We start from the raw sequence: 24,885 nt of genomic DNA, 5'->3' as shown, positions 1-24,885 counted from the left end.
TGAATTATATGAATAATAATGATTTTTATATTAATGTTGCTAAATTTTATATTTTATATACATTTTGCTAAAACCTATGGTTTCAAATCAATGCATTACTATTACCTCAATAGATAGGTCTGTTGTGATTTTCTGCTTAAGTGAAAATTTGCTTTTGCTCCTCAAGTACTAAACAATTTTACCTACAATGCAGATTTTGTTCCACTCACCACCTTAAACAGCTTAAAAACAAATTCAAGAGTTCTTATATGTTCATGCAATAATTCATGCCTCCTAGGAAAAGGATGTCACACTTGAACAGGAAATCTAAATTCATATTGCCTTTTAACTTCCCTGGGCCCTCATCAGTGGTGGGGTCCTACCGGTTTGGACCGGTTCAGCCAAACCGGGAATAGCTTGGTGGCCTGAGTCACTGGAACCGTCAGCGACCCAGGCTTGTCATGCCCTCAAACCAATTCTCCCATAGGCGCCGCTGTCTTGTTTTTTTGCTTCTGTGCATGTGCTGAGCAATTTTAGTTGTACTGCACATGCACCAACAGTGTGTATCAAGCACACCCGTGTGATGCGTCCCTGAGTGAACCGGCAGTAGTCTCTGCCGGAATCCCGTGACCCGAAAAATGCGCGCATGACAAAACCGTGCTGACAAAACCATGGCGCTAAAACCGTGATGTCATCAATGCGCCGACAACAGCACGCTGACAGAAGCGCGATTTAAGTTAGGGTTAGGGTTGGGTTAGGGTTAGAGCGCGCTGTTGTCGGCACGCTTCAGCGCTCATTCGTCGGCGCAGTTTAACTTGCATTTTATCACCGCGGTTTAGTCGGGCGCCCTTTTGTCAGTGAACCCCGGATCCCACCATTAGCCCTCATAGTTAATTTTCCAGAGTCAGAAAACTTGATTTGAAAGAGCTTCAAAAAGGGACAAGACAAGGGAAAAAATCAGATCTAAAGAAGAATTCCTGTCTAATATAAATATATTTGTTCTTGTTCATCATACTAGTAGGGTGGTGGTGATGTTTTTCACCAGGAAAGAAAAACTAGGCTACACTTTCTCACTTCTTCAAACAATCCTAGCTTGATTCAGAATTTAATTCCTGGTTCACATGTCATAAGAGAATACATCTTCCCAGCAGGTGGCAGAACCTGAACCAATCATGTCAGGGATTTGTAGCAAAACACGGAAACCATCTGTTGGGTATCATCAGGGAATACTTGGATTGTAAGCTTGATTGAGAAATTGAAAAACTCCCCAGAAGAAAATAATTGCAAACTTCCTTATAGTCACCAAGAGTTGAGTCCAACTCAAGGGGTTTGTTACTAAATCTTAGTTGGCTGGTTTCACATGTAAGCTATAAATAATTCCAACACACTAAGTTCCAAAATAATTACACAATGTAGTAAGCTCAAATGAAAATTATAGTCTAGAACAGGGGTGTCAAACTCACTTCATCACAGTGGTGTCACATGACATATTGGGACTTTTTCCCCCTTCGCTAAACTGGGTGTGGGAGTGGCCAGCATGTGATGCATCCAGCCCATGGGCCAGGAGTTTGATAGGCCTGGTCTAGAACATTATATCAGTGGTCTCCAACCTTGGCAACCTTAAGCCTGAAGGACTTCAACTCCCAGAATTCCCCAGCCAACTTAGCTGGCTGGGGAATTCTGGGAGTTGAAGTCTTCCAGGCTTAAGATTGCCAAGGTTGGAGACAACTGCATTATATGAATCAGATTAGTCTGTCCATCAGTTTAGAGTTTTTTTCCAGATTTTAATCTGTAGAAATGGAGTGATAACACATTGACTATCCTGCCAAATAGTAGAGCTTATGGTTTGCTTATTAGTACTTCAATTTATTTAATATGATCACCGGTAGACTGAGGTAGACATGTTTTGGTGCCAGTAGGTTTCATTAAACTTTTTTTGTAAAGATGAGGGCTACGGTTATGTGGAGCAATAATGCAAAGAAGGCTGTGTTGCACTCATAGGGAACACCAAGATTTTCTTATTCTTGTTTTTGGAAAGATAACTTTAGAGAATTTGTTATTAGGATTTAGACTGTTTTTGTTTGTTGCTGTCAAATGGTATAAAACTATGCCATGATTTTTGACAGTTGTGGTCAGACATTGGGAGTCTTGTTTTTAAGAAAAATATGGGAAATATTAATAAGAAATTAATATTGAAAGACATTAGGTATAAATGGCATTATGAATAATACATAGAATCACCTAGTCTTGAGTTTTTTTTACTTGTATTTAATTTTATGTCTATGAAGTTCACATATCATTTCTCGATTGAGGTGTGGTAATGAATTTGTGAAGGTCTTTATTAACCTGACAGTATAGTATGTCTATTAAGCAGCTAATAAGTTTTGACTTGAAATTTCATTGTTTCATTGATTAGATTCAAACCTCTAGCAATGTTTTAAAATATTTTGTAAAATTAATTTTCTTTGTTTAAAAAAAACCCTGATCATGCGTTATTACAAAAATAATTACAAGATTCTCTAATACCTGAATAAATATCTGTGCATAAATTAAGGAGAAGTAATAGATTGTTTCTTGTAAGTACAATCACAAAAACAGTTTGAGATATGCTTTGGAGGGGCAGTGAATTCTAGAATCTAATCCCTCCTGAGTTTTAAAATCTGGCATGGAAAGTTTGGAAGTTTGGAAGTTTGGACATCAAAAACAAAGTAAAGCATGTTTTTTTGTCAGTTTAGTTAGAGGAATAGTTAGGGCCTTCTCAGAGAGGTTAATGTTATATTCTGCTGTATATTGTGTGGTAATTACTGCCACTCATTTACTTTTTAAAAGAAGGCTATCTGTCTGTTTATTTGTTTATTTTTGCTATTTGATATCTACATGCTACTAGAAAAGCTGTCTTTATTGAAATTCAGGATTGGGACGGGTTTTGGAAGTAAATAAACTCCTGGTTCATCCTAGTGGATGACTGTACCAATGGAATGAAAATGAAGTATGTGGCCCAATTTGTATTATTGCATCTCTTAAAGCTTTCAGTGGGATCAACATTGTTTTTTGGATTACTTCTGTAGGTTTCAATTAAAATGTGCAATATTAAAGGGCCCCATATTTTACCAGAAAACCAGATTCAGAATGTGATGCTTCAGATAACACATTCACAGTATTGGGTACCACTTATTTCCATGCTGTTTTTTATTCTGTTCACATCTCAATGAAACTATTACAAGTAATCCTCATTCAATGACGCTATTAAGAATCAGAAATTCTTGTCATTAAACATTGTGGCTCTAAGTTAAAAACAACAATAACATGTGTCTGCACCACTTAGTGAGGGCAGTCCTGGCAGTAGTCATTAAACGAAGATCACATGGATTTAGAACTTCATGTGACTGAGACTTCTGATTTCATGCCAACTTCCCCATTTATTTGACTTATTGGAAGCTTGTGAGAAAGTTGAAAATCACAATCAGGTGACTATGGGCCATTACAAAAATCATAGTAAACGTTTTGGTCATAACTACCATTCATTTTGCATCCTTATAGGTTTGAGAAGACACCGAATGAATGTTAGATAAGAAACCACCTTTAGAGAAAATCATTGGAGGTGTATATTGGAGCATTGCTTATATACAAACAATAAGCAATCCTCCTGCTGTTTTCATCAAATTATTGAAGGGAAATTATAGGATCTCTAAATAGGTGATTGTGAAAGTATAGGAAGAATGTAGAAGAACAAGTAACCAGTTGTAATAGCATTACTGTGAATGGGTAAATGTATTTATCCAGACTAAGATGTTTGTCTAGATGTCGAAGACAGATGCACATTATTTAAAAACATAATTTTATAAATCAGGCATGCTTCTAAGTTCAACAATGTCATTGGAAGCACATATGGTGAATAATCAAGAATATATTAACTAAATTTAAGTGGTAGATGACCTACAAAGTTATGTCAAAAAAAGGGTTAATATCCATTTAGCATGCGAGAATGATATTCACCATGGATTATTGTAATGTCACCTATGGTTGAATTTATTGTTTATGTAAAATAAAACTATACATGACCTTGTGAAGCAAATCACTATGCTTATGTTTCACAAATAATATGCCATTTATACTTATTAGTAATGTTTTTTTAGGGCCAATTTTAACATGTTGCTTTTGGTCTTTAAAATTTTAAAGATGATACAATATAGATATTACTGGATTATTGTGGTGCAAACCAGTATGATCATATTACACCATATTATGTCATTGTCAAGGGGCGTATAACATATTCTTTTATCCCTTTAATATTTTAGATAATTGAAATCCAAGATACTTAAAGGATGAAACATTGAATATTCAAAGGTTGTAAAGACTAATGACCTTTTACTACCCACTATAGTAATATGTTACTATATATTACTGCAATCTGTTTACCTTTTCCTGACTTTTTAATGGACAGCATTTACTACATAAATATTTGTATATTATCTATTTTATTGATATTACAGAATAACAAGAGTTGGAAGGGACCTTGGAGAACTTTTAGTCCAAAGCTCTGCTCAAGCAGGAGATCCTATGCCATTTTGCACAAATTGCTTCCAATCTCTTAAAACCCCCAGTGATGGACCAACCATCACTTCTGAAGGCAAGCAGTTCCACTGCTTAATTGTTCTCACTGTCAGGAAATTTCTCCTTAGTTTTAGGTTGGATCTCTCCTTGATAATTTTCCATCCCTTACTTCTTGTCCTGGCCAGAGGACTTTGGAAAATGGGTTGACCCATATATTCTCTTTGTGACAGCCTCTCAAATCTGGCAAAACTGCTATCATGTCACCCCTAGTCTTTTTTGTTAGACTAGACATACCCAGTTTCTGCAATCTTTCATCATATGTTTAGCCTTCAGTCCCAAATCATCTTTCTTGGTCTTCTTTGCACCTTTTGCAGAGTCTTGACATCTTTTTTGTACTGTGGTGACCAAACCTGGATATAGTATTTCAGGTGTGGTCTTACCAAAGCAATATAAAGTGATACTAACACTTCACGTGAAACCACAATTATTGGTTTCTGTAATAATTACTTTGTGGAGAGATTGAAAGATAATATTCATAATAATAGAATGTGTATGTGTGTGTGTGTGTGTTGCTGTTGTATTTTTTTTAAAGAACATCCATGCTCATACATAATCATAGACTCTTTCTTTTGAGGTGACAAATGTATAGACCAGGGGTAGTCAACCTTTTTATACCTACCGCCCACCGGTTGCACAGTAATGGTGATTTATAAAGTAGGGAAGTAACTTTACTTTAGAAAATTTATAAAGCAGCGTTACAGCAAACCCCTACAGCCCACCATGAAAGCTGGAATGCCCACTAGTGGGCGGTAGGGACCAGGTTGACTACCACTGGTATAGACAAAAATAGTGTTTTGAAAGCAGAAAAGGGCATATTCGATTCTTTTAAAAAAGATTTGAATGCCTAGTTTCACCAAGGCTTCTTCTGAAATGAATTGAAGAGCATCAGAAGGCAGGACAAGAAGTAATGGGTCTTTGAAGTTCCAAAGGTGGTTTTTTTTTTAAGAGGCAACTGGAAGACGTTTCGCTTCTCATACAAGAAGCTTCATAGAAAATCCAAAATACCTTCGGAACAACCATGACCTGGATGATGAAGAATCTCCAAAGACATGTATCTTTGAAGCTAGTCAAAGAGAACTATGACCTAGAACTAAGGAGAAGTTTGCTTACAGTAAAAGCAATTATTCAGTGAAATAGTTTGCCTCCTAGAATTGTAGGTGCTTCATCACTGGAGATTTTCTAAAATAGACTGGACAACCATTTGACTGTGAGTTTCCTGCCTCAAGCAAGGGGTTGGTCTAGAAGACCACCAAGGTCCCTTCCAGTCCTATGAGATTCTTTTGTCATACGTACATTGGATTCTTTTTTTGTTTTGCTTGTATATGTGTTTGTTATTTTTCTTTTATGTAGATTTTAGTTTGATTATATACTGTAATAGAAAACTTATCTGTGTGAAGTAATAAAGTGCTCTGGAATGAAGGAATGCAGGAAGAAATATTTTAGAAATTTTCATGGGAATAAGCAATGTGTCAGAGAATGGAATCGAAATAAATTCTGTAAAATCCAGGGGGGGGAATGATAATAATTTTAAAAGTTGAACAACAGTAAGTTGTAACTGCAGAAGTATTAAGATATAGGTGTGGTTTATATGTGGAGTGTCTCTGCAACTTGCTCAAATTGTGAGCAAGGTGTAAATCATATTTGTTTAGGGTATTTATGCTTGTGCTAATGTTAAAGGTGTGTTGGTTGGGGATATGAATATGCATGCTCTTTTGAATACAGATGACCCCATACGTTATAAGTAATTTAAATTTAGTTTTTAAAATATCAAAATACCTCAAACATGAGAAAGTATTTGATTTTTGTCATTTATCTACAGATACTATATTTTTAGAAAGATTCAGCAGTTAGTCTATTATTTTCCTAGGCACATATATATACAGTATTATTATTTCTATAAAGAACTCAGTGCACAAATGTACATGCTCCTCCTCCTATTTTCTCCACATTGACCCTATGAGTTGAGTTGGGCTGAGAGAGTGTGATGGGTCCAAAATCACCCAGCCAGCTTTCATACCTAAAGTGGTACTAAAACAGTTTTCTGGTATCTAGGCTGGTGCTTGGCTTATTTTTCAATCCTTACTTTATTTATACTTTGCTTAGATCAAGGGACTTGGGAACTTTAAGACTTGTGGACTTCAACTCCCAGAATTCCCCAGCCACAAGCTCCCAAGTTTGGACACCCCTGGCTTAGATAGAAAGAACACTCATTTTTGTCTAAGAACCATTTCTAGCCTATATGATTGCTTAGCCTCATTCTTAAACTAGATTATGTGTCTATCTCAGAGTATAAAGCCCAGACTCACAATGACAACCTATCTTGCAGGATCCAATCTGAGTCAGTCAGTGAGACCAGAGGTTTTTAGTCTTATAAGCCAGTGATGGCGAAACAGGAGTGCCGGAAACACGAAGACCAGCTGGCCGGCATGTGCATGCCTGTTTTTGGCTGTTTATTGGTATTTTGGGGGGCATTTTCAGGCCGAAAACAGAAGAGCAGCTGGTGATGGTACACGTGCCCACAGAGTGGGGAGTACCACCTCTGGCACGCATGCCATAAGTTCACCATCACGGTTTTAAGCTTTCAGACTTGTGCAGAAGCCCAAGGGAATTTCTCTCTCACCAGAATGTCACAGAATGAAATTCCCCGAGGATCAGCTCCAGCATGAAGTTCAGAAGTTCGGAAGACTAAAAAACTCTGGTCCCTATGACTGACCCATATTGGATCCTGCAACATTATCCTGGGACACGTATATTTGCCTTCTTTCGTGATAATCTATCTATTGATTTGTTTTTAAATATTTGTTCCAATTGTCTTTATTAAAGTGATGAAAGATACTTGCGTTATCATTAAATAACGGCATTAATGTCTTAATAAAAGGGATGCAGTGGCTCAGTAGCTAAGACGTTGAAATTGTAAAAATGCAAGTAGAAAAATAGGAAACACCTTTGGTGGGAAGATAACTGCGTTCCGTGCACCTTTGGTGTTTAGTCATGCCGGCCACATGACGATGGAGACAGTGCTGGCTCTTCAGCTTTGAAACTGAGATGAGAACCGCCCCTTACAGTCGGGAACGACTAGCACATATGTGCGAGGAGACCTTTACCTTTTACCTAATGTCCTAATGCCACCCTCTCTGTGTGTACGCTATGTCCATATGTATATTGAGAAATAGAAGGATGGTGTAAAAATCTTTAGGGGCTTCCTGCCAATTTTCCTATTCATATATTGAGTGTCCAGTTCACTGAAGTGAATAGATATAGTTTCCATTGTTGTTTAGCTTTCTTTGCATTCAGAATATTTGTCTTCCCCAGCATTGTAACAGCTATTTGGGCTATGTGGGTTTTCTTTTCTTTCTTTAGCTCCTCACACCATCCCATTTCTTGTGAAGATGTGTTTGGTGCTCTTTTTCAAGAGCACGGAAAAGTATTGAAATCAATCTGAGAATGTTTTCAGCTAGGCTTCTGATGACCTAGCTGTATTGTAGTCTTGAATCTGTTGTGTCTCTCCTCCTCAACCGAGGACAAAAAAAGAAGAGAAAAGAAAAAAGCTTAATCTTGTGGGGTTACATAAAAGAAGGAATGCAGAACAAGGAAGAATTTCCTTTATGCTAGGCAGAACAGAATACACCATGATGGCTGAAAGTGCCTGTGGGCATTTGGTCCCTATTGGTTCTCACACTGAATGCAGTGATGCCCGCAGATAGACTGTATTGTTGTCAGTTAAATGGGATCATGAGTGTCTGAAAGGTGTTTGAGAATGAACTGAAAATCATTTTCACAAGTGGATGATTACTTCTGCCACATGTTAACTGAACTCTATCAGAATGGCCCAGATTTTGAGACTGCTTTAATTGCTCTTTCAACCTTGACTTAGACTTCTTTTTAAGAAAGCCTTTTGTAGAACAGAACTGTAATATGTATTGATTTTTCCCCCTTTCTACCTTTTCTTCAACTGTGATAAATAAAAGCTTATAAAAAGTAAAGGATTCATTTTAAAGATGCAGATGGATTTTTTCCTTAGAGATAAACAAAGAATAGGCCCTACTTATGGAGTATTAACAAGTATTAACATTATTCTCCCACATACAACTTTGGTGAATTGTTTTAGGAGCCAATAAATAATGATGCCATATAGTCACTTATTTAATCATTAGTCTTCTCTCCTTCCCATTATAAACATCAAAGACAAACAGGCAAGCCTAATGGCATAGTCTTAAGTGCTATAAACCTTTGTCTCACATATATATCATTCGTTTAAATAAAGCATTCAAATAGGGGTTTTTTTTAAAAAAAAGACGCAATTCAAAATGTTCTATCAGAACATTTCATACGTTCTTTCTTCTTATGGAACTGAATTAAAGATTTATTGCGTCTTAGATAACTTTAGAACTAAAAAGAAGCCTTATTCTCCCCGATATTTTTTTATCAACTACAGAGAAACTGGCCATGAGGGTGGGTTTTTTTTTTTTTTAAGGAGCACTTTGATTTTGTGGTTAAAGTGCAGCCTACAGGTTCTGTGAATTCTAGGTTTCCCTTAGGTATGAAAGCCAGCTGAATGACTTTGGGCCAGTCACTCTTTCTCAGCCCAACCCAACTAAAGGGGCTGTTATTCTGGGGAAAATAGAGGCAGGAAGATTAACTACTGTATGTTTGCCACTTTGAGTTATATATAAAAAAGGTGGCATAAAAGTCTAATGATAAAGATAAAGATCCTTATAAAGATATGGAAGATAGGGATGAGGAGAGGAAGATGGAAGGGAGAAGGAGAGAGGGAGAGAGGGTAGGAAGGGGAAGAGAGGATGAGGGGAGAGGTAAGGGAGGAAGGAGGGGAAAGGAAGAAGGAAGGAAGTAGAGAAGGGAGGGAAGAAGGAGGGGAAAGGAAGAAGGAAGGAAGTAGAGAAGGGAGGGAGGGAGAAAAGAAAAGGAGAAGAAGGTGGTGTCAAAACAGGCGAGGGGTGGTAAACAAAGCAACCCAAATGGAATATTATAATTTTATAAATGGAATGACAAATGTATAAGAATGACGAATGCAAAAAAGAATAATAACTATGTGAATGTATACCTATAATTGTATATAGAGAACAAAAAATAAAAAACTTTTTTTTAAAAAAAAGTAATGATAACAATAATACTTAAAATTCTCTAAAGGTAAAGGTTCCCCTCGCACGTATGTGCTAGTCATTCCTGACTTGAGGGGGCGGTGCTCATCTCTGTTTCAAAGCCAAAGAGCCAATGCTGTTTGAACACATCTCTGTGATCATGTGGCTGGCATGACTAAACGGACCGCTGTTACCTTCCCACCAAAGTGGTCCCTATTTTTCTATTTGCATTTTTTACATGCTTTCGAACTGTTGGCAGAAGCTGGGATAAGTAACGGGAGCTCACTCCATTACACGGCACTAGGGATTCGAACTGCCAAACTGCTGACCTTTCTGATCGACAAGATCAATGTCTTAGCCACTGAGCCACCGTGTCCCTTCTCAATTATATAACAATAAGCAAAAATAGCAGTTAATCACATGTTCTGCTACTTTTCTTGTTCAGCCACTGAGCTAAGCCACTAAAGTAGCAGCAGCAATAGACTACTCTAATTTCAACACAGCCCAGGAGCAATATGATTATCAAAAAGAAATGCCCTTTTTTTGCTATATAGCACTTCTGAACACTGTACACATGCACAGTGAATACTTTTTTGAATTTGAAAAGTTCAATGGCCAATCAACATAGTTCTTTGCATTTGGCAAACTGGAAGTTCCAGGCCATTGCAATGCCTTTTGTCATCTACTTTTGCATTTAGTCCCTTGCTTCATAAAGAAAGCAAACCACATCCAAAATGCCCACAGACAATATTACAATCAAGTAAGAACTTCCCTATGGCAAACAGTGGTTTTAGAATCCGATTCATCTTGCAGGCATACAACAATAGGGGCTTATCTGACTCATCGTTAGCTATCAGTGCTAGCAATACTAGTTCAGGCCTGTGGCAGTAGGCATTCATTTATACCTTTTGTTTTATTGCCAATTGCTGGGATTCTCAAACTATGTGGTGCTGCAAGTCAGAAAATGGGAAACCTGAGTCTTCCTCCCTGTAAACAAATCATGTGATGTAATTGGATCTGGGGATGGACAAGAAATTGATATACCTACTACAATCAAATTTAAATTTTTAGTCAGAGGGTTGATTTTTGTAAAATTATACCTCAAATGTTCTTCCATCTTCCCTGCCTAGGTAGTCCAATTATGGTATGCACATTACAGGAACACAGAGATACATTCCTATACCTCCCTTCTTATAAGAGCAAGTCCTGGTAGCATCTTTGCAAACATTTATCCAATTCACACACACCTGCATGCCATGGTCTCTTATACTATCCAATATTGAGTTAAAGATGGCCAATCTTCAAGCCCAAAGTGTTTGCGGCTGCTATTTTCATATGTGTGTTTTGTGTTTGGCAACATTTATCATTTGTAGGAATCTCAGCTCTACTCTGAAACTGTGTGAGAACATATTCTTTTATTCTTGTTTTGTAGGAATTTTGTACGACCTGCAAACTAGACAACATTTTTTAAAGTATTGCTATCTAACCAAGTCAGTGGTGGGTTTCAAAACTTTTTAGAACCTATTCTGTAGGTGTGGCCTGTTTTGTGGGAGTGGCTCAGAGGTCATGTGACCAGGTGGGCATGGCCAACTTGGAAAATGTGGTGAAACTCACTTAACAATGCTCTTTTGGGCTCAATTGTGGTCATAAGTTCTCTCTTTCTTTCTTTCTTTCTTTCTTTCTTTCTTTCTTTCTTTCTTTCTTTATTTATTTATTTATTTATTTATTTAATATCTCTCTTTCTTTTTTCTTTTTTATTTTTTTCTTCCTTTCTTTCTCTTTCTCTTTCTGTCTCTGTGTGTGTCTGTCTGTGTGTGTGTGTGTGTGTGTGTGTCTGTGTCTCTCTCTGTCATTCTCTCTCTCTGTCTGTCTGTCTGTCTCTATCTCTGTCTCTCCCTCTCTCTCTCTCTCTCTCTGTATCTCTCTCCTCCCTCCCTCTGTGTGTGTGTGTCTGTCTCTCACTCCCTCTCTCTCTGTCCCTCTGTCTGTCTCACTCACACTCACACATAGACACAGAAACACACACACACACACACACACCCTGTGGTTACCTTGTTGAGTGTTCTAATCACATGTGAAATACTCAACAACTGGCCTGTATTTATGGTTTTTTGCAGCATTCTGCAGACATAGGAGCAAAATATATGGTTAAAAGTACCTGGCAGCAGAGTTTTTCCCTGGGGGGCTCCACAGAACATCCCAAGACAAATGCCATCACATCTGCCCTCTTTGGGGACAAGTCCTCTTCAGAAGGACGAGGCCCTGCTGGTCCCCCTCACATTCCTCATGTTCCAGCCACGGCCCCATGCTGTGGAGCAACTCCGGAGCCCATCCAGGACCCCCGTGGAAAACATAAGTCCGCACACACAGCCTGCACAATTACAGGCCCGGAAAGTGAAGCCTCTACACAAGCCCGGGTGAATGAGAACAAGTTATGAAGGCTCCGGGATGAGGGACGGAATCTTTGCTGCGGGCCAGTAAAGCTCCATCCACCAGAGGCAGCAGGACCAAAGTCCCTTTCCCAACTGGCCCTTCCTCCCTCTGAGGGTTAGTGACCCAGCTGCCCCACTGCCTCTGGCTTCCTTTTGAGAGTCTCCACTCTCTGGGGCTGTAATTGTGCAGGCTGTGCGTGTGTGCTTATGTTTTCCATGGAGGTGACAGATAGGCTCCGGAGTCGCTCCACGCCTTGGACAAGGGATTGCAACCCGCACAGCATGTACAAACAGCAAAAGAAAGAATAGGAGAGGAGTTCGGCTGTTTGAAAAGCCCCACGTGGAACTCCTCTCCTGTTCCTTCTTTTGCTGTTTGTACATGCAGTGCGGGTCGCACTCCCTTGTCTTTCATAGCCGCCTCATTTCCAATTGGGGTGGGGATCCATGGAGAGGGACGGAAAAGATTGATTTCTTCCCCCCTCCCCCAATTGGAAACGACGTGGCTGTGAAAGAATAGGGAGCGCAACCCGCATGGCTTGTTCAAACAGCAGAAGGAGGAGCAGGAGGGGAGGATTCGTTGGAGAAGCCCATAGGCACGCACTGCTCTGTCCTCTGACAATCACCTCATTTCCAATGAAGAGGGTGGGGAATTCATGCGATTTCCTCCCTCTGCGATTCCCCACCCGCCCTCAGTGCACCCGCCAGCCAAAACCTCCCAGAAGGCTTCTGCTGGTGGGCGAGCAGGGCGGGGGGAAGGCCAGGGGAGGGACAATTCCATACTGGGCCCCTGGAAGCCCTGGTACGGAAGGCATGCTAAATTCTTTCAACTGGTACGCGTGTACCAGACAGGACCGGCTGAAACCCACCTCTGAACCAAGTGATCAGTGATATTGAGATCATAAATCATTGCCTTCATTGTCAAAGAACAGTATACTGTATGTAACTGTCATGGCCCCCTTGGGTTTGAATCAATTAGTATAGCAGTTACAAGGTCATAAATTCAGCAATTAAAGATGTAGTTATAAATATAAGTTTAAGTTCAAGGGAATAGATTCCCTTCCAGCAGACAAAGTTCACTGAACCAAGCAAGATCTAGAAATAACAAGAGATTCACAGGACACAATTTAAAATATATAAAGAATACAGGATTGGGTTTGTACAGAAAGATGTGTTGAACTCAAGTAGGACCTTACAGGAAGCTCTCATCTGGCAGTGATCCATTCTTATTACCATAGTGTTCTCCCAAGTAGTTTTGCAAGAGCCGAGGTGGCGCAGTGGTTAAATGCAGCACTGCAGGTTACTTCAGCTGACTGCAGTTCTGCAGTTCGGCTGTTCAAATCTCACCGGCTCAGGGTTGACTCAGCCTTCCATCCTTCCGAGGTGGGTAAAATGAGGACCCGGATTGTTGTTGGGGGCAATATGCTGACTCTGTAAACCGCTTAGAGAGGGCTGAAAGCCCTATGAAGCAGTATATAAGTCTAACTGCTATTGCTATTGCTATTGCATATACTGGGTGCTTCTCCGGGTATTCAAACATCCATCTGTTCATTGATTTCTGACCCTTTTCAGAAAACTGGCAGCTTTTCCATTGGGTGGTTGGATGAGACTCCAATTCAAGATTTACTCATAAGGACTGAGCACAATGGCTTCTACTACCATCTCATGTCTGTTGGTGAAGCCAAAATTTTCTTAGTATCATTCTATGATTAAGTCAGTTTCATCTTTCTTCACTTGTATGGATAACTTTTCAATTAGGGGCATAATACTGTCTTGGAGTAGTGATGGGTCCCCTTATAAGGACAGCATTAACATTTTGACAAGGCTGAAAGCTATAAACAAGATAAGACTCACTTTTAATAGTGAGATGGGTGTCATAAAAATTTAATAAATAAGGCCAGTTCATGAATACATATAGCTGTGATTTGGGAAAACAGCGTTTATAAAGATTCTCTCTCTCTCTCCCACCCTTCCTCTCGCTCTCATTGGTATGCCTGTATTAGAGGTTGCATTATAGCTTTCTTATATTTCCTACTTCAGGTAATTTAAATACTAAAATTTAATCTAAAAATCCCAAGAGCCTAGAGGTTGTAAGTCACTGACTCCTGTTTTAGATATATATTTTGTCAGAATGTAGCATACCCATAGACAGGGAAAACCTTATTACCTCTTTTAAGAAGATAAGCATTGTAGAAGTATCTAGAATACATTGTTGTAGTAAGAGACACTAATACAGATAATCAATTATATACTCTGTGAATTAATGGCTTAGCACAATAACAGTAACTCAATCATTATTTAATCAACAAATTATTGGCTATGGAGCTCTAAGCAGTGATTGAGTATATATGCAAATAACATAAATATATTTCATAAATTGATTCAGAGTTTGCTGAAAAATGTAGTGCATTTGAAGGAAAAACATGCTTTAGAAATGTATAGTTTTAAGTTCCAAAGCAGAGAACAATTATTTGGATCCAGTGCAGGTACATTATCTGTTGGTGCTTTCTGGGCTCATCTAGTAGAAACAAGTTAATGAGGAAGCAACAGATTGTTGATGTACATGTCAGGTCTGCAAGTCTTATTTGCTTTTGGACCTCAGGCCTGCCACACTTTCTATTATTCTACTATGCATTTTCTACTGTGGGAAAATGGGACGGGATTGTACAGAGTTAGATGCCATGTAGCCATAACAAAATTATTTCTAAAAAGCCAAGGTCATCCTTTGTCTCTGCACCTCTGCACCTGACCAGAACTGGATGGGTGGAAGCTGCCAGCATGGCAGTGGAAGATTGGACCATGTGATGGTCTTGTGGGTGTGGGAGAAAGATCTTGAACTTTCAACTTGGTGGGGAAACCGGGAAGCCTTCAGATTCAGGTTTTCCCAGATGTGTTAACATGGCTCTCTTAATAAATTGGAACTTTGAGGAATCATTTGCCTCAGACTCTGATTTAATTTTGGATGATATTTGGAACACTGACATTATGGTTATGTTCTTTTGCCATTTTCATAACAATTGTTTAACTCAATTGCATATTTTTTGAGATCCTGCAAATTTCTTGCAATCAAAAAACTGCTCTAATGTTTGCTCTGAGTTTATTATATATCTGCCATAAAACCTTAGTAAGTTATCTTTAGTTCCTGTTTTTTTCAACCTGTGATCTTCTAGATATATTGAGATTATCTTTCCTAGAAGTCTTGAAGTTGTAGCCCCAACAATTCTACATGGCCCCAGATTGGAGAAGATTGATTGAAAATTCAATAACCTTCTGAAAGGCAACAACTATAAACTCACAGGTTTCTTCTTGAAACACCACATGAACTATGAGCTGGAAAACCTCCATTTCAAATCTTGCCTCTGCTATAAACTAATAGAGTTGCCTTAGTTCCTAAATCTCAGTTTTCATGTGAAGTATATGATATAACACTGATTTACTTTTCAATACTGTTTTGAATTAGGACTAAGATTATTTATGTTGCATGCTCCCTATATAAAATGTTAGTAGTACTAATAACGAATGCATCAAAATGCATCCATCTATATGTTAAGCATAAGTACATACAGGAATCCAATAACAAAAACTCCTCCATTCTTCGGAAACACTGTTTCATTCATGTTCATTTGTGGCCATTTCATTGTAAGGTTTTTAACTGAGAATGATTTGTCTTCACATTTAACAGGTATTTGTATGCCCTTGGACAAAAAGTTTGGAAAAGATGGAAAAAGCGCTACTTTGTTCTTGTGCAGGTTAGTGGTGTTTCCTTCTTGTTTAATTTCAACATCATTTCAAGAGATGTTGTTGAAGTAATAAACATTGTGTCTGTGTATGTGTGTGTATGTATATGTATATATGTATGTCTGTGCATATGCATATGTATATGTATCTATTTGTATTTTGGAACTTAGAAATGTGCAATCTAGTTTGTAAAAATATTTTAATGCTGATTTCAGCAAAACAGTTCCCATGCACACAACTCTTTGTACTAATCCCATTATTTATGGATTTAAATTTCCTATTAGAACTCACTTACAAAATCCTAAAAGAATTTCTAGGATATATTCAAAAGAACAAGTGTATAAGTTCTCACATCCAATCAAGGTTGTGCAGCATTTTTGATTCAATTCCAAAATGGTGTTTCAGAGTGTGCAAGAATATAAATGTAGCATTCACCTGCAATTCATTAAACCAATTCTGTATTTTATGAATGCTACATTTGCAACTCTCACTCAGAGTTCAACGATAATCACACTGTATGTGATATATATACATTTTGAAGTTATCAATAGAGCTAGTAAGTAATATATTCCCTCCTTTGAATCCTTGCTGGAGTTTGGGAACTATTTATTGTATCCAGGTTTTTTTTAAAAAAAACCAACACTTTCCAGATAGAAAGTATAGGTCATTAGTTGTTCAGACTTCCAAGCATTGGTAGTATGAATTCTCATTATTTTAGATGTCTTTCTCATGAAAAATTTCCCATGGAGATCTGAGGACATAAGATCATAGGGTGCAGTGAGCACAAACATGCTAGGAAAAATCTTGAATTCCCATAAAGCTAAATTATTATGGTGACTCTGTTAAAATGTACAGAGCCATTTAAGACATGCTGGCATATTTTTGGTACAGACTGCAATCGCTAAGACAGGGAGAATAAAGTAAGATTGTTTGCATCAGCCCATTCCTATCCCTCTCTTGTAAGTGAAAAGACAGCCATTCATTAGTTATATCAATCTGTTGGGCCTTCCTCAGCATCCCTTCAGTTGATAAATCTATGAAACTTCAGAGGCATGACCTTGGAGAAAGTTAAAGCTACATCCCAAAAATTCTGCAATGTGACATTGGGTCTTTTCCCAAAGTATTCTGAATGGCAGATGAATGGATTTAAGCAACTTGTTATGGCAAGATAACAGCAATGAGGGTTCATTTCTCAGCTGGCTTTCCCCATATTCATGCAGGCTTTCAGGGAAAATTTTATTAGGCCATTCCCAGAGATCTTTCAGAACATGGTGGAGGACTTTCACCAAATATTTTTGTTCAATTTCCACAACTGCTTTGTAAATTAAAAATTAGTTTTTGCCCCTCTCTGTTGCCACAAACTTAATATGTGTGTTTTTGGTGATGAATGCAACAATGGTACCTTTTGTTTTTTGGCAGACTAATACACATACATACATACATACATACATACATCAGGGGTGGGTTTCTCGCCCCGTTCCAACCGGTTCGGTTGGAACGAGGCCGGCGGCGTCCTTGCGCACGCACGTGCTGCGCGCATGCGTACTAGCATCCGCGTGATGCTCCAGCTGCTCCTGGGGGATCGCGCAGGCGCTGTATGCGTTCTGCGCATGCGTAGAAGCGCAGAATTCGTAAAAACCGGGTAAGGAGCGGGCGCGGGTGTGCGGGCGCGCGCGGGCACGGGGGGGGGGGGCTTCGCCGTTCCCGGAAGTTACTTACTTCCGGGTTCGGCGACCAACCGGATCGCAGGGACCAGTGCGAACCGGTCGAAACCCACCCCTGACATACATACACACACACACACACACACACACACATTATATATATGTGTGTGTGTGTGTGTGTAAAATATGAAAAGCTCAATATGACTATAATACATAAAAAGTGTATAGGTACAATCTCATGCTTTTATCTAATATGAAGAAACTAAGAACATTAAAATTCATTTGTAGTATTTGTGATCATTAGCCAAGCTAGGCTAGCCACAAATACTACTACTGACAGTTTTCTGTCAGACACAGATTGATAGAATTATGCATAAACTAAATAGTACTCATATAAGCATAGATTAGCATAGTGAATGTGATGTTTATCACAAGTCACTTTTGAACATATTGATATCTGTCCATTTCTAATCTTAAACACTTGAGATTTTAGGTCTCTGTTTTCTTCTTCAACAGTTTTCCTTTTGTTTTCTGTTTCTTCTTAAAGGAGGCCAACAGCAGTCTTATCTAGTTGAAAGAGATGTCTCTCCATTCCCTTGATTTTACATATATAAGTGTGCACTAAGTTGTTGATGTTGTTTCCTTCACCTGCAGTCTGAAGTGTACAATCCAATTGACTACTTTGGCTTTCTGAATAGGCCTAGTGTAGAATGTCTATAAAGAATTGTACGGATGGGCATTTTGCCATCCCTTTCAGAATTCCTGCACTGTTGACACGGCAAGAGTTTTGCTAAAAAAAATAATATCTTTATGTTTCAGGATTATTAAATGGCAGATGAACTGTGGGTTGCATAATAACCCCATCCAGTAACTTTAAAAAACCTATTTAAATCATCACTTAGCATTAAATGGTTGAATTTGTCTATTTAACCTTTTGTCTGATCTATCTAATAAAATGAAATTCAATGGTGAAAAGAGTAAGGTTCTACATTTAGGCAAGAAAAACGAAATGCACAGGTACAGTATAGGTGGTACCTTGCTCAATAGTAGTAATTGTGAGAGGGACCTTGGAGTCCTAGTGGACAACCATTTAAATATGAGCCAGCAGTGTGCAGCAGCTGCCAAAAAAGCCAGCACAGTTCTAGGCTGCATAAACAGAGGGATAGAATCAAGATCACGTGAAGTGTTAATACCACTTTATAATGCCTTGGTAAGGCCAGAGTTGGAATACTGCATTCAGTTTTGGTCGCCACGGTGTAGAAAAGATGTGGAGACTCTAGAAAGAGTGCAGAGAAGAGCAACAAAGATGATTAGGGGACTGGAGACTAAAACATATGAGGAACGGTTGCAGGAACTGGGCATGTTTGGTTTGGTTGGTTTGGTTGCGTTTATTTATAGGCCGCCCTTTTCCCTGAGGGGACTCAGGGCGGCTAACAACTTATGGGAGGGGAAGACATACAATAACATAAAAATACAATATATAACTAAGATCAAACAACATTCATTCAATATTCGGGCGGGGGCAAACTATGGTCTTTACCCCCAGGCCTGGCGGGATAGCCAGATCTTGAGGGCTGTGCGGAAGGTCTGAAGGGTGGTGAGGGTACGAATCTCCACGGGGAGATCGTTCCAGAGGGTCGGAGCTGCTACAGAAAAGGCTCTCCTCCGCGTAGTTGCCAGCCGACACTGGCTGGCAGATGGCACTCGGAGGAGGCCTAATCTGTGGGATCTTATGGGTCGAGAGGAGGTAATTGGCAGAAGGCGGTCTCCCAAGTACGCAGATCCACTATCATGAAGGGCTTTATAGGTAGTAAGAAGCACCTTGAAGTGCACACGGAGGCCAACAGGTAGCCAGTGCAGCTCGCGGAGGATAGGTGTTATGTGGGCGAACCGAGGTGCACCCACGATCACTCGCGCGGCCGCATTCTGGACTAGCTGAAGCCGCCGAATGCTCCTCAAGGGCAGCCCCATGTAGAGCACATTGCAGTATTCCAGCCTAGAGGTCACGAGGGCGCGAGTGACTGTTGTGAGAGCCTCCCGATTCAGGTAGGGTCGCAACTGGCGCACCAGGCGAACCTGGGCAAATGCCCCCCTGGTCACAGCCGACAGGTGGTGATCAAAAGTCAGCTGTGGATCCAGGAGGACTCCCAAGTTGCGAACCCTGTCTGAGGGGTGTAAATTTTGACCCCCCAGCCTGATCGTTGGTACACTAGCCAAATTTTTGGGAGGGAAACACAACAGCCACTCGGTCTTTTCTGGGTTGAGTACAAGCTTGTTAGCCCGCATCCAGTCCCTAACGGCTTCAAGACCCCGGTTCATCACGTCCACCGCTTCATTGAGTTGGCACGGGGCGGACAGATACAGCTGCGTATCGTCCGCGTATTGGTGGTATCTTATCCCGTGCCTCCGAATGATCTCGCCCAGCGGTTTCATGTAGATGTTAAATAGTACGGGGGACAGGACCGACCCCTGCGGCACCCCATATGATAGGGGCCTCGTGGTCGATCTCTGACCCCCGACCAACACCGACTGCGACCTGTCCGAGAGGTAGGAGGAGAACCACCGTAAAACGGTGCCTCCCACCCCCACCTCCCGCAGTCGTCGCAGAAGGATACCATGGTCGATGGTATCGAAAGCCGCTGAGAGGTCGAGGAGAACCAAGATGGAGGCATAGCCTCCATCCCTGGCTCTCCAGAGATCATCGGTCAATGCGACCAAAGCGGTTTCTGTGCTGTAACCAGGTCTGAAGCCGGACTGGAAGGGGTCCAGGTAATCGGCTTCCTCCAAGGACCGTTGGAGCTGGTAGGCCACCACCTTCTCAACAACCTTCCCAATGAAGGGGAGGTTGGAGACTGGACGATAGTTGTTAAGTATGGCTGGATCCAAAGATGGTTTCTTCAGGAGGGGTCTCACCACCGCCGTTTTAAGTGCGGCGGGGAAGTGCCCCTCCCGAAGTGAGGCGGTAATAACCGCTTGGATCCAGCCCCGTGTCACCTCCCCGCTGTTAGCAACCAGCCAGGAGGGACACGGGTCCAGTACACAGGTGGAGGCACTCACAGCCCTCATGGCCTTGTCCACGTCCCCAGAAGTAACATCCTGAAACTCAACCCAGCGATGGTCAACCAACTCGTCCTCTCGTGCCTCGGCTGGCTCTGCAAAGGTGGAGTCCAAATCCGACCGAAACCGAGCAACTTTGTCCGCCAAGAACTGGGCATAATCCTCAGCCCTACCCTGCAAGGGGTCCCCCGTATCCCTCTTATTTAAGAGGGAGCGGGTTATCCTAAACAGGGCGGCTGGACGAGACTCGGCGGACGCAACCAAGGTGGCAATATAAGATCTCTTTGCTGCCCTAAGTGCCCTGATGTAATCCTTGGTGCAGGTTGTTAAGAGTGCTCGGTTCGGTTCGGATTTATCGGACCTCCACAAGTGCTCTAGGCGTCTCCTCCGGCGCTTCCTCTCCCGGAGCTCCTCGGTGAACCAAGGAGGCCTCCGGGATCCGCCGCCTCGGAGGGGCCGTAGTGGCGCAATCCGGTCGAGGGTCTCCGATGCTGCCGAATGCCAGGCGGCAGCCAGAGTCTCTACCGGACTGTGGGCGAGAGTATCAGGAATAACCCCAAGCTCCGTCTGGAACCTCAAAGGGTCCATAAGTCGCCTGGGGCGGAACCACTTGGTCGGTTCCTCCTCCCTACAGTGGGGGTTTGGTCTTCGGAAGTCAAGCCTCAGTAGGCAGTGGTCTGACCACGACAGGGGTATGATCTCATTACCCCTCAGACCAAGATCACAAGTCCACTGCTCCGAGAGGAATACGAGGTCGAGCGTGTGACCCGCAGAGTGAGTTGGGCCCTGAATTATCTGGGTCAAGCCCATGGCTGTCATGGAGGCCATGAACTCCTGCGCCCCATCCGAGTGTTCACCGAGCGTAGGCAAATTGAAATCCCCCAGGACCATAAGCCTGGGGAACTCAACTGCCAGCTCGGCTACCAACTCGAGGAGCGAGGGGAGGGCTGCTGCAACGCTGTTGGGAGGCAGGTACGTTAGCAGCAGACCCACTTGACCCTTGAGGTCCAACCTCACCAGCAGGCACTCACACCCGACAAGCTCCGGAGCAGGGATCCTACGAGGAACCAAAGACTCCCGAATAACGATAGCCACACCCCCACCCCTTCCCTGAGCTCTCGGCTGATGAAGCACCTGAAATCCTTCTGGGCACATCTCTACGAGGGGGACTCCTCCCTCCGGGCCCAGCCAGGTTTCAGTAATACATGCCAGGTCTGCCCCCTCGTCTAAAATTAAGTCCCGGACGAGGGGAGCCTTGTGAACAACAGACCTGGCATTTAGCGACAACAGCCGGAGACCAGGGTCCTGACTACTCGCGCCATCTGGCCTCGGAGTGGGACCTATAGGGCCGGAAGGAGGGATCGCTGTAACATAGCGAACCCTCCTTCCCCGGTAATGGCCAGCCCTAAAGTCCCCGCCATATCTGCCCCTCCCCGTTATGACCGTAATGCTCCGACCCACTCCCGTGTCCGTGGTTCCCCCAACCACACCTACAGCTCCCGCATTCCCGATCAGGCCCTCCGAATCAGACACACTCATTCGTTCACTCAAACAGTCCCCACGTGATAATTAAAACACACGAATACAACAATATAGGGTAATAAAAGTGGGCGCTTTCACTCAGTCACATGCAATCACATACACTCATCATACCAATTTAAAATAAAAATTTTAAATTAAAAATTAAAAATTAAAAATTGCGCAATGTGCAAAAAGCGTATAAGGCTTGTATAAGGTCTTAATTGTCTTAGTCTTCTCCTCTACAAGTCCGGTGGGAGTTCTGGCAAGAGTTCATTGAGTTCAATGGGGGGGAGCAGTTCAATGGGGGGGAGCAGTCCAGAGAGGGGTATTCTGTCCCTCTCCCTTCCTCCACGTCCCAGAAACTGTGCCCTAAGCCAGAAGGGTTTCCTCTGAAAGGGCTGAGATAACGTCTCTGGGCCTCCATAGATGATAATAAACCCACAAGGTGACCAGATTGCAAGTCCAGGCATCCAGCTACTATAAATAAAGTAGGCATTAAACATGTCTAGTTTAATGAAAAGAAGGACCAGGGGAGACATGATAGCAGTGTTCCAACATCTCAGGGTTGCCACAAAGAAGAGAACTCGAACTATTCTCCAAGGCACCTGAGGGTAGAACAAGAAGCAATGGGTGGAAACTAATCAAGGAGAGAAGCAACTTAGAACTGAGGAGAAATTTCCTGACAGTTAGAACAATTAATCAGTGGAAGAGTTTGCCTCCAGAAGTTGTGAATGCCCCAACACTGGATGTCTTTAAGAAGATGTTGGATAGCCATTTTCCAGAGGCATTTTGCAGGATTAGCCAGGATTGGGTGTTGTGATGTCCAATTGGCCTTGAGACAGAGTTTATTTGAAGCCACCCCTCTGTGCTCCTTGCTTCTGGTTCCCAGTTTCAACTCTGTCTGGCCGAAGAAAGACAGGTTTTTTGATTCCTTATTCTTCCAAAAACAATCCAGTGTCATCCTGCAAATTCCTTCTCCCTGCCTTCTTCCCCTTGCCTCCATCTGATACCTGGAAGCCTCCCCTTGGTGTGGCTCACTCCCAGTCGCCGGTAAGGGATTTAAAAGTTGCTTCCTCGGGCTTTAGAGGCAGGACACCATTACGGCGGCCATTTGGGGGCCTCAATTCCTGTGGGCCGCATGGGCTGGGACAGAGGCTACTATGAGGCCTCATTTTCATCCCTGCCTTCCTGGGTGGCCATCCTTTATACAGCAGCAGCGGCAAATCCCTGTAGGCCCAGATCGACATCAGGGGGCCTGGAGCTGCGTGACTTGCAAAAGGGGCAGAAAAGATCTACCAAAAGGCTGATTTTGTTGCATGGAGGCTGTGAGTGATTGGGGAAAGCCGTTTTTTGGTCGCTGCTGTTTCTGGTGGGCTGGGCCTGGTGGAGTCCTGACCTGGTACCATGGCAGATGCAGAGAAGAGGCCAGATTCCCATCCATTGTCCCCTGGGAAGGGGACCTCCAGTAGGGCCCAAGTGAGTCCCACAGCCTCTGTGAAACTGTGAAAAACTGCAGCAGTTGGAAAATCCTCCAAGGCCTTGCAGAAGGATGAAGAAAGGAGGCACAGGGCCCTGGAGAAGCAGGTGTCCAGGGCTGAACAGAGGGGTAGGCCTAGTTCTCCCTTGAGGTCTAGATCGCCCATTAGATCCAGGTCTAGGTCTCTCCACAGGGGGGATTCCCCAGTGTATCTCAGGGACATTTCACCTTCCCCTCCCCACTCTCCATGGTGGAACAGGGCTCCTATCTAAGGGATCCTTTTCAGTGCAGGGGGGCCAGGGGGCGTAGTCCCATCAGGCCATCATTGGTTCCACAGTCTGAAGGCTGTGCACAAGAGGAGGAGGAGGATTCCTTTGTTAGAGACATGGAACAGCTTCCAGCAAGCATTCAGAGGCTTATCTCCTCTGCAGTTTTACATGGAATTTCTGCTGGGTTACAGAAGGGGTCTGTGCGACCCGCAATGGTGGCAAAGGTCCCTGGGGGGGATGCACTGCTCAGGCCTGGCTAGCGAGGGTTCCATGGTGAGGGATCAGGTTCAGAGAGAGGTAGATATGTCTGATGATGAGGATCCCTCAAAACCTGAGGCACCAGCATTCTCTGGTCTGTTTCCTCCGGATTTGTTCAAGTCACTGTTGCACAAGGCCAGGGCCACAGCGCACACTGGGTGAGATGGAGGGTGCCAAGGAGGATGGTCCGGAGAAAAAGCCAGATGATTGAGTTTACTCAGAGCCTCCTCCAGTGAAGGAAGACATCCCTGCCCCTAAGTTGTTCCTAGAGGACCATTTCCCAACCCCGGCAGCAGTGATAGGAGGTTCTTTAAAATGGAACCTAGTTTCTCTGAGGCATTGCAGGTGCCCACAGTGGACCCTCCAGTGAGGCATTGGCATCCACATCAACGGTGGTGTCCAGTGATGTGGCTGATTACTTGAAGGCCGAGGACAAGAAGGCAGAGCTAACCCTTCGTAAACATTCCAGTCTTCTGCATGGGCCATCAAGGCAGCTGCCTCTGCGTCATTCTTCAGCCGCATGGCTATCCTTTGGCTACAAGAGATGCAGGAAAGGATTCTGCCTGAGGAAGTGCATACTCATCAAAATCTCAACAAGCTGGTTGCTGTTGCTCAATTCTCTGCAGACACCACTCTGCATGCCATGAAGTATACCTCACGGGTAATGGCGACGTCGGTGACCTCCCAACATCTCCTGTGGCTGAGGGGATGGCAAGCGGAGAACAAGGCAAAGTGGCACCTGGCATCATCGCCTTATTACGGGGGATCCCTTTTCAGTAC

The 24,885-nt window shown here is 42.4% G+C and overlaps 1 protein-coding gene across 11 annotated transcripts in view; it reads left to right on the top strand.

Moving 5' to 3' along the window:
* The window catches only part of CADPS2 (calcium dependent secretion activator 2), a 375,792-nt gene that overhangs the window by 200,855 nt on the left and 150,052 nt on the right, over positions 1–24,885 (top strand). For all 11 annotated transcript variants that reach the window (XM_087723665.1, XM_087723666.1, XM_087723671.1 and 8 more), the window contains exon 9: positions 15,804–15,870. In XM_087723665.1, the coding sequence (XP_087579791.1) occupies positions 15,804–15,870 (67 nt within the window). The remainder of the gene's footprint in view (positions 1–15,803; positions 15,871–24,885) is intronic.

The sequence above is a fragment of the Thamnophis sirtalis genome, unplaced genomic scaffold, assembly GCF_051295495.1.
Source record: "Thamnophis sirtalis isolate CommonGarterSnake01/CBP01778 unplaced genomic scaffold, rThaSir2_p1.2 scaffold_9, whole genome shotgun sequence".
In the NCBI taxonomy this organism is placed as follows: Eukaryota; Metazoa; Chordata; class Lepidosauria; order Squamata; family Natricidae; genus Thamnophis; species Thamnophis sirtalis.
This window is presented reverse-complemented; position numbering and strand designations above follow the sequence as displayed.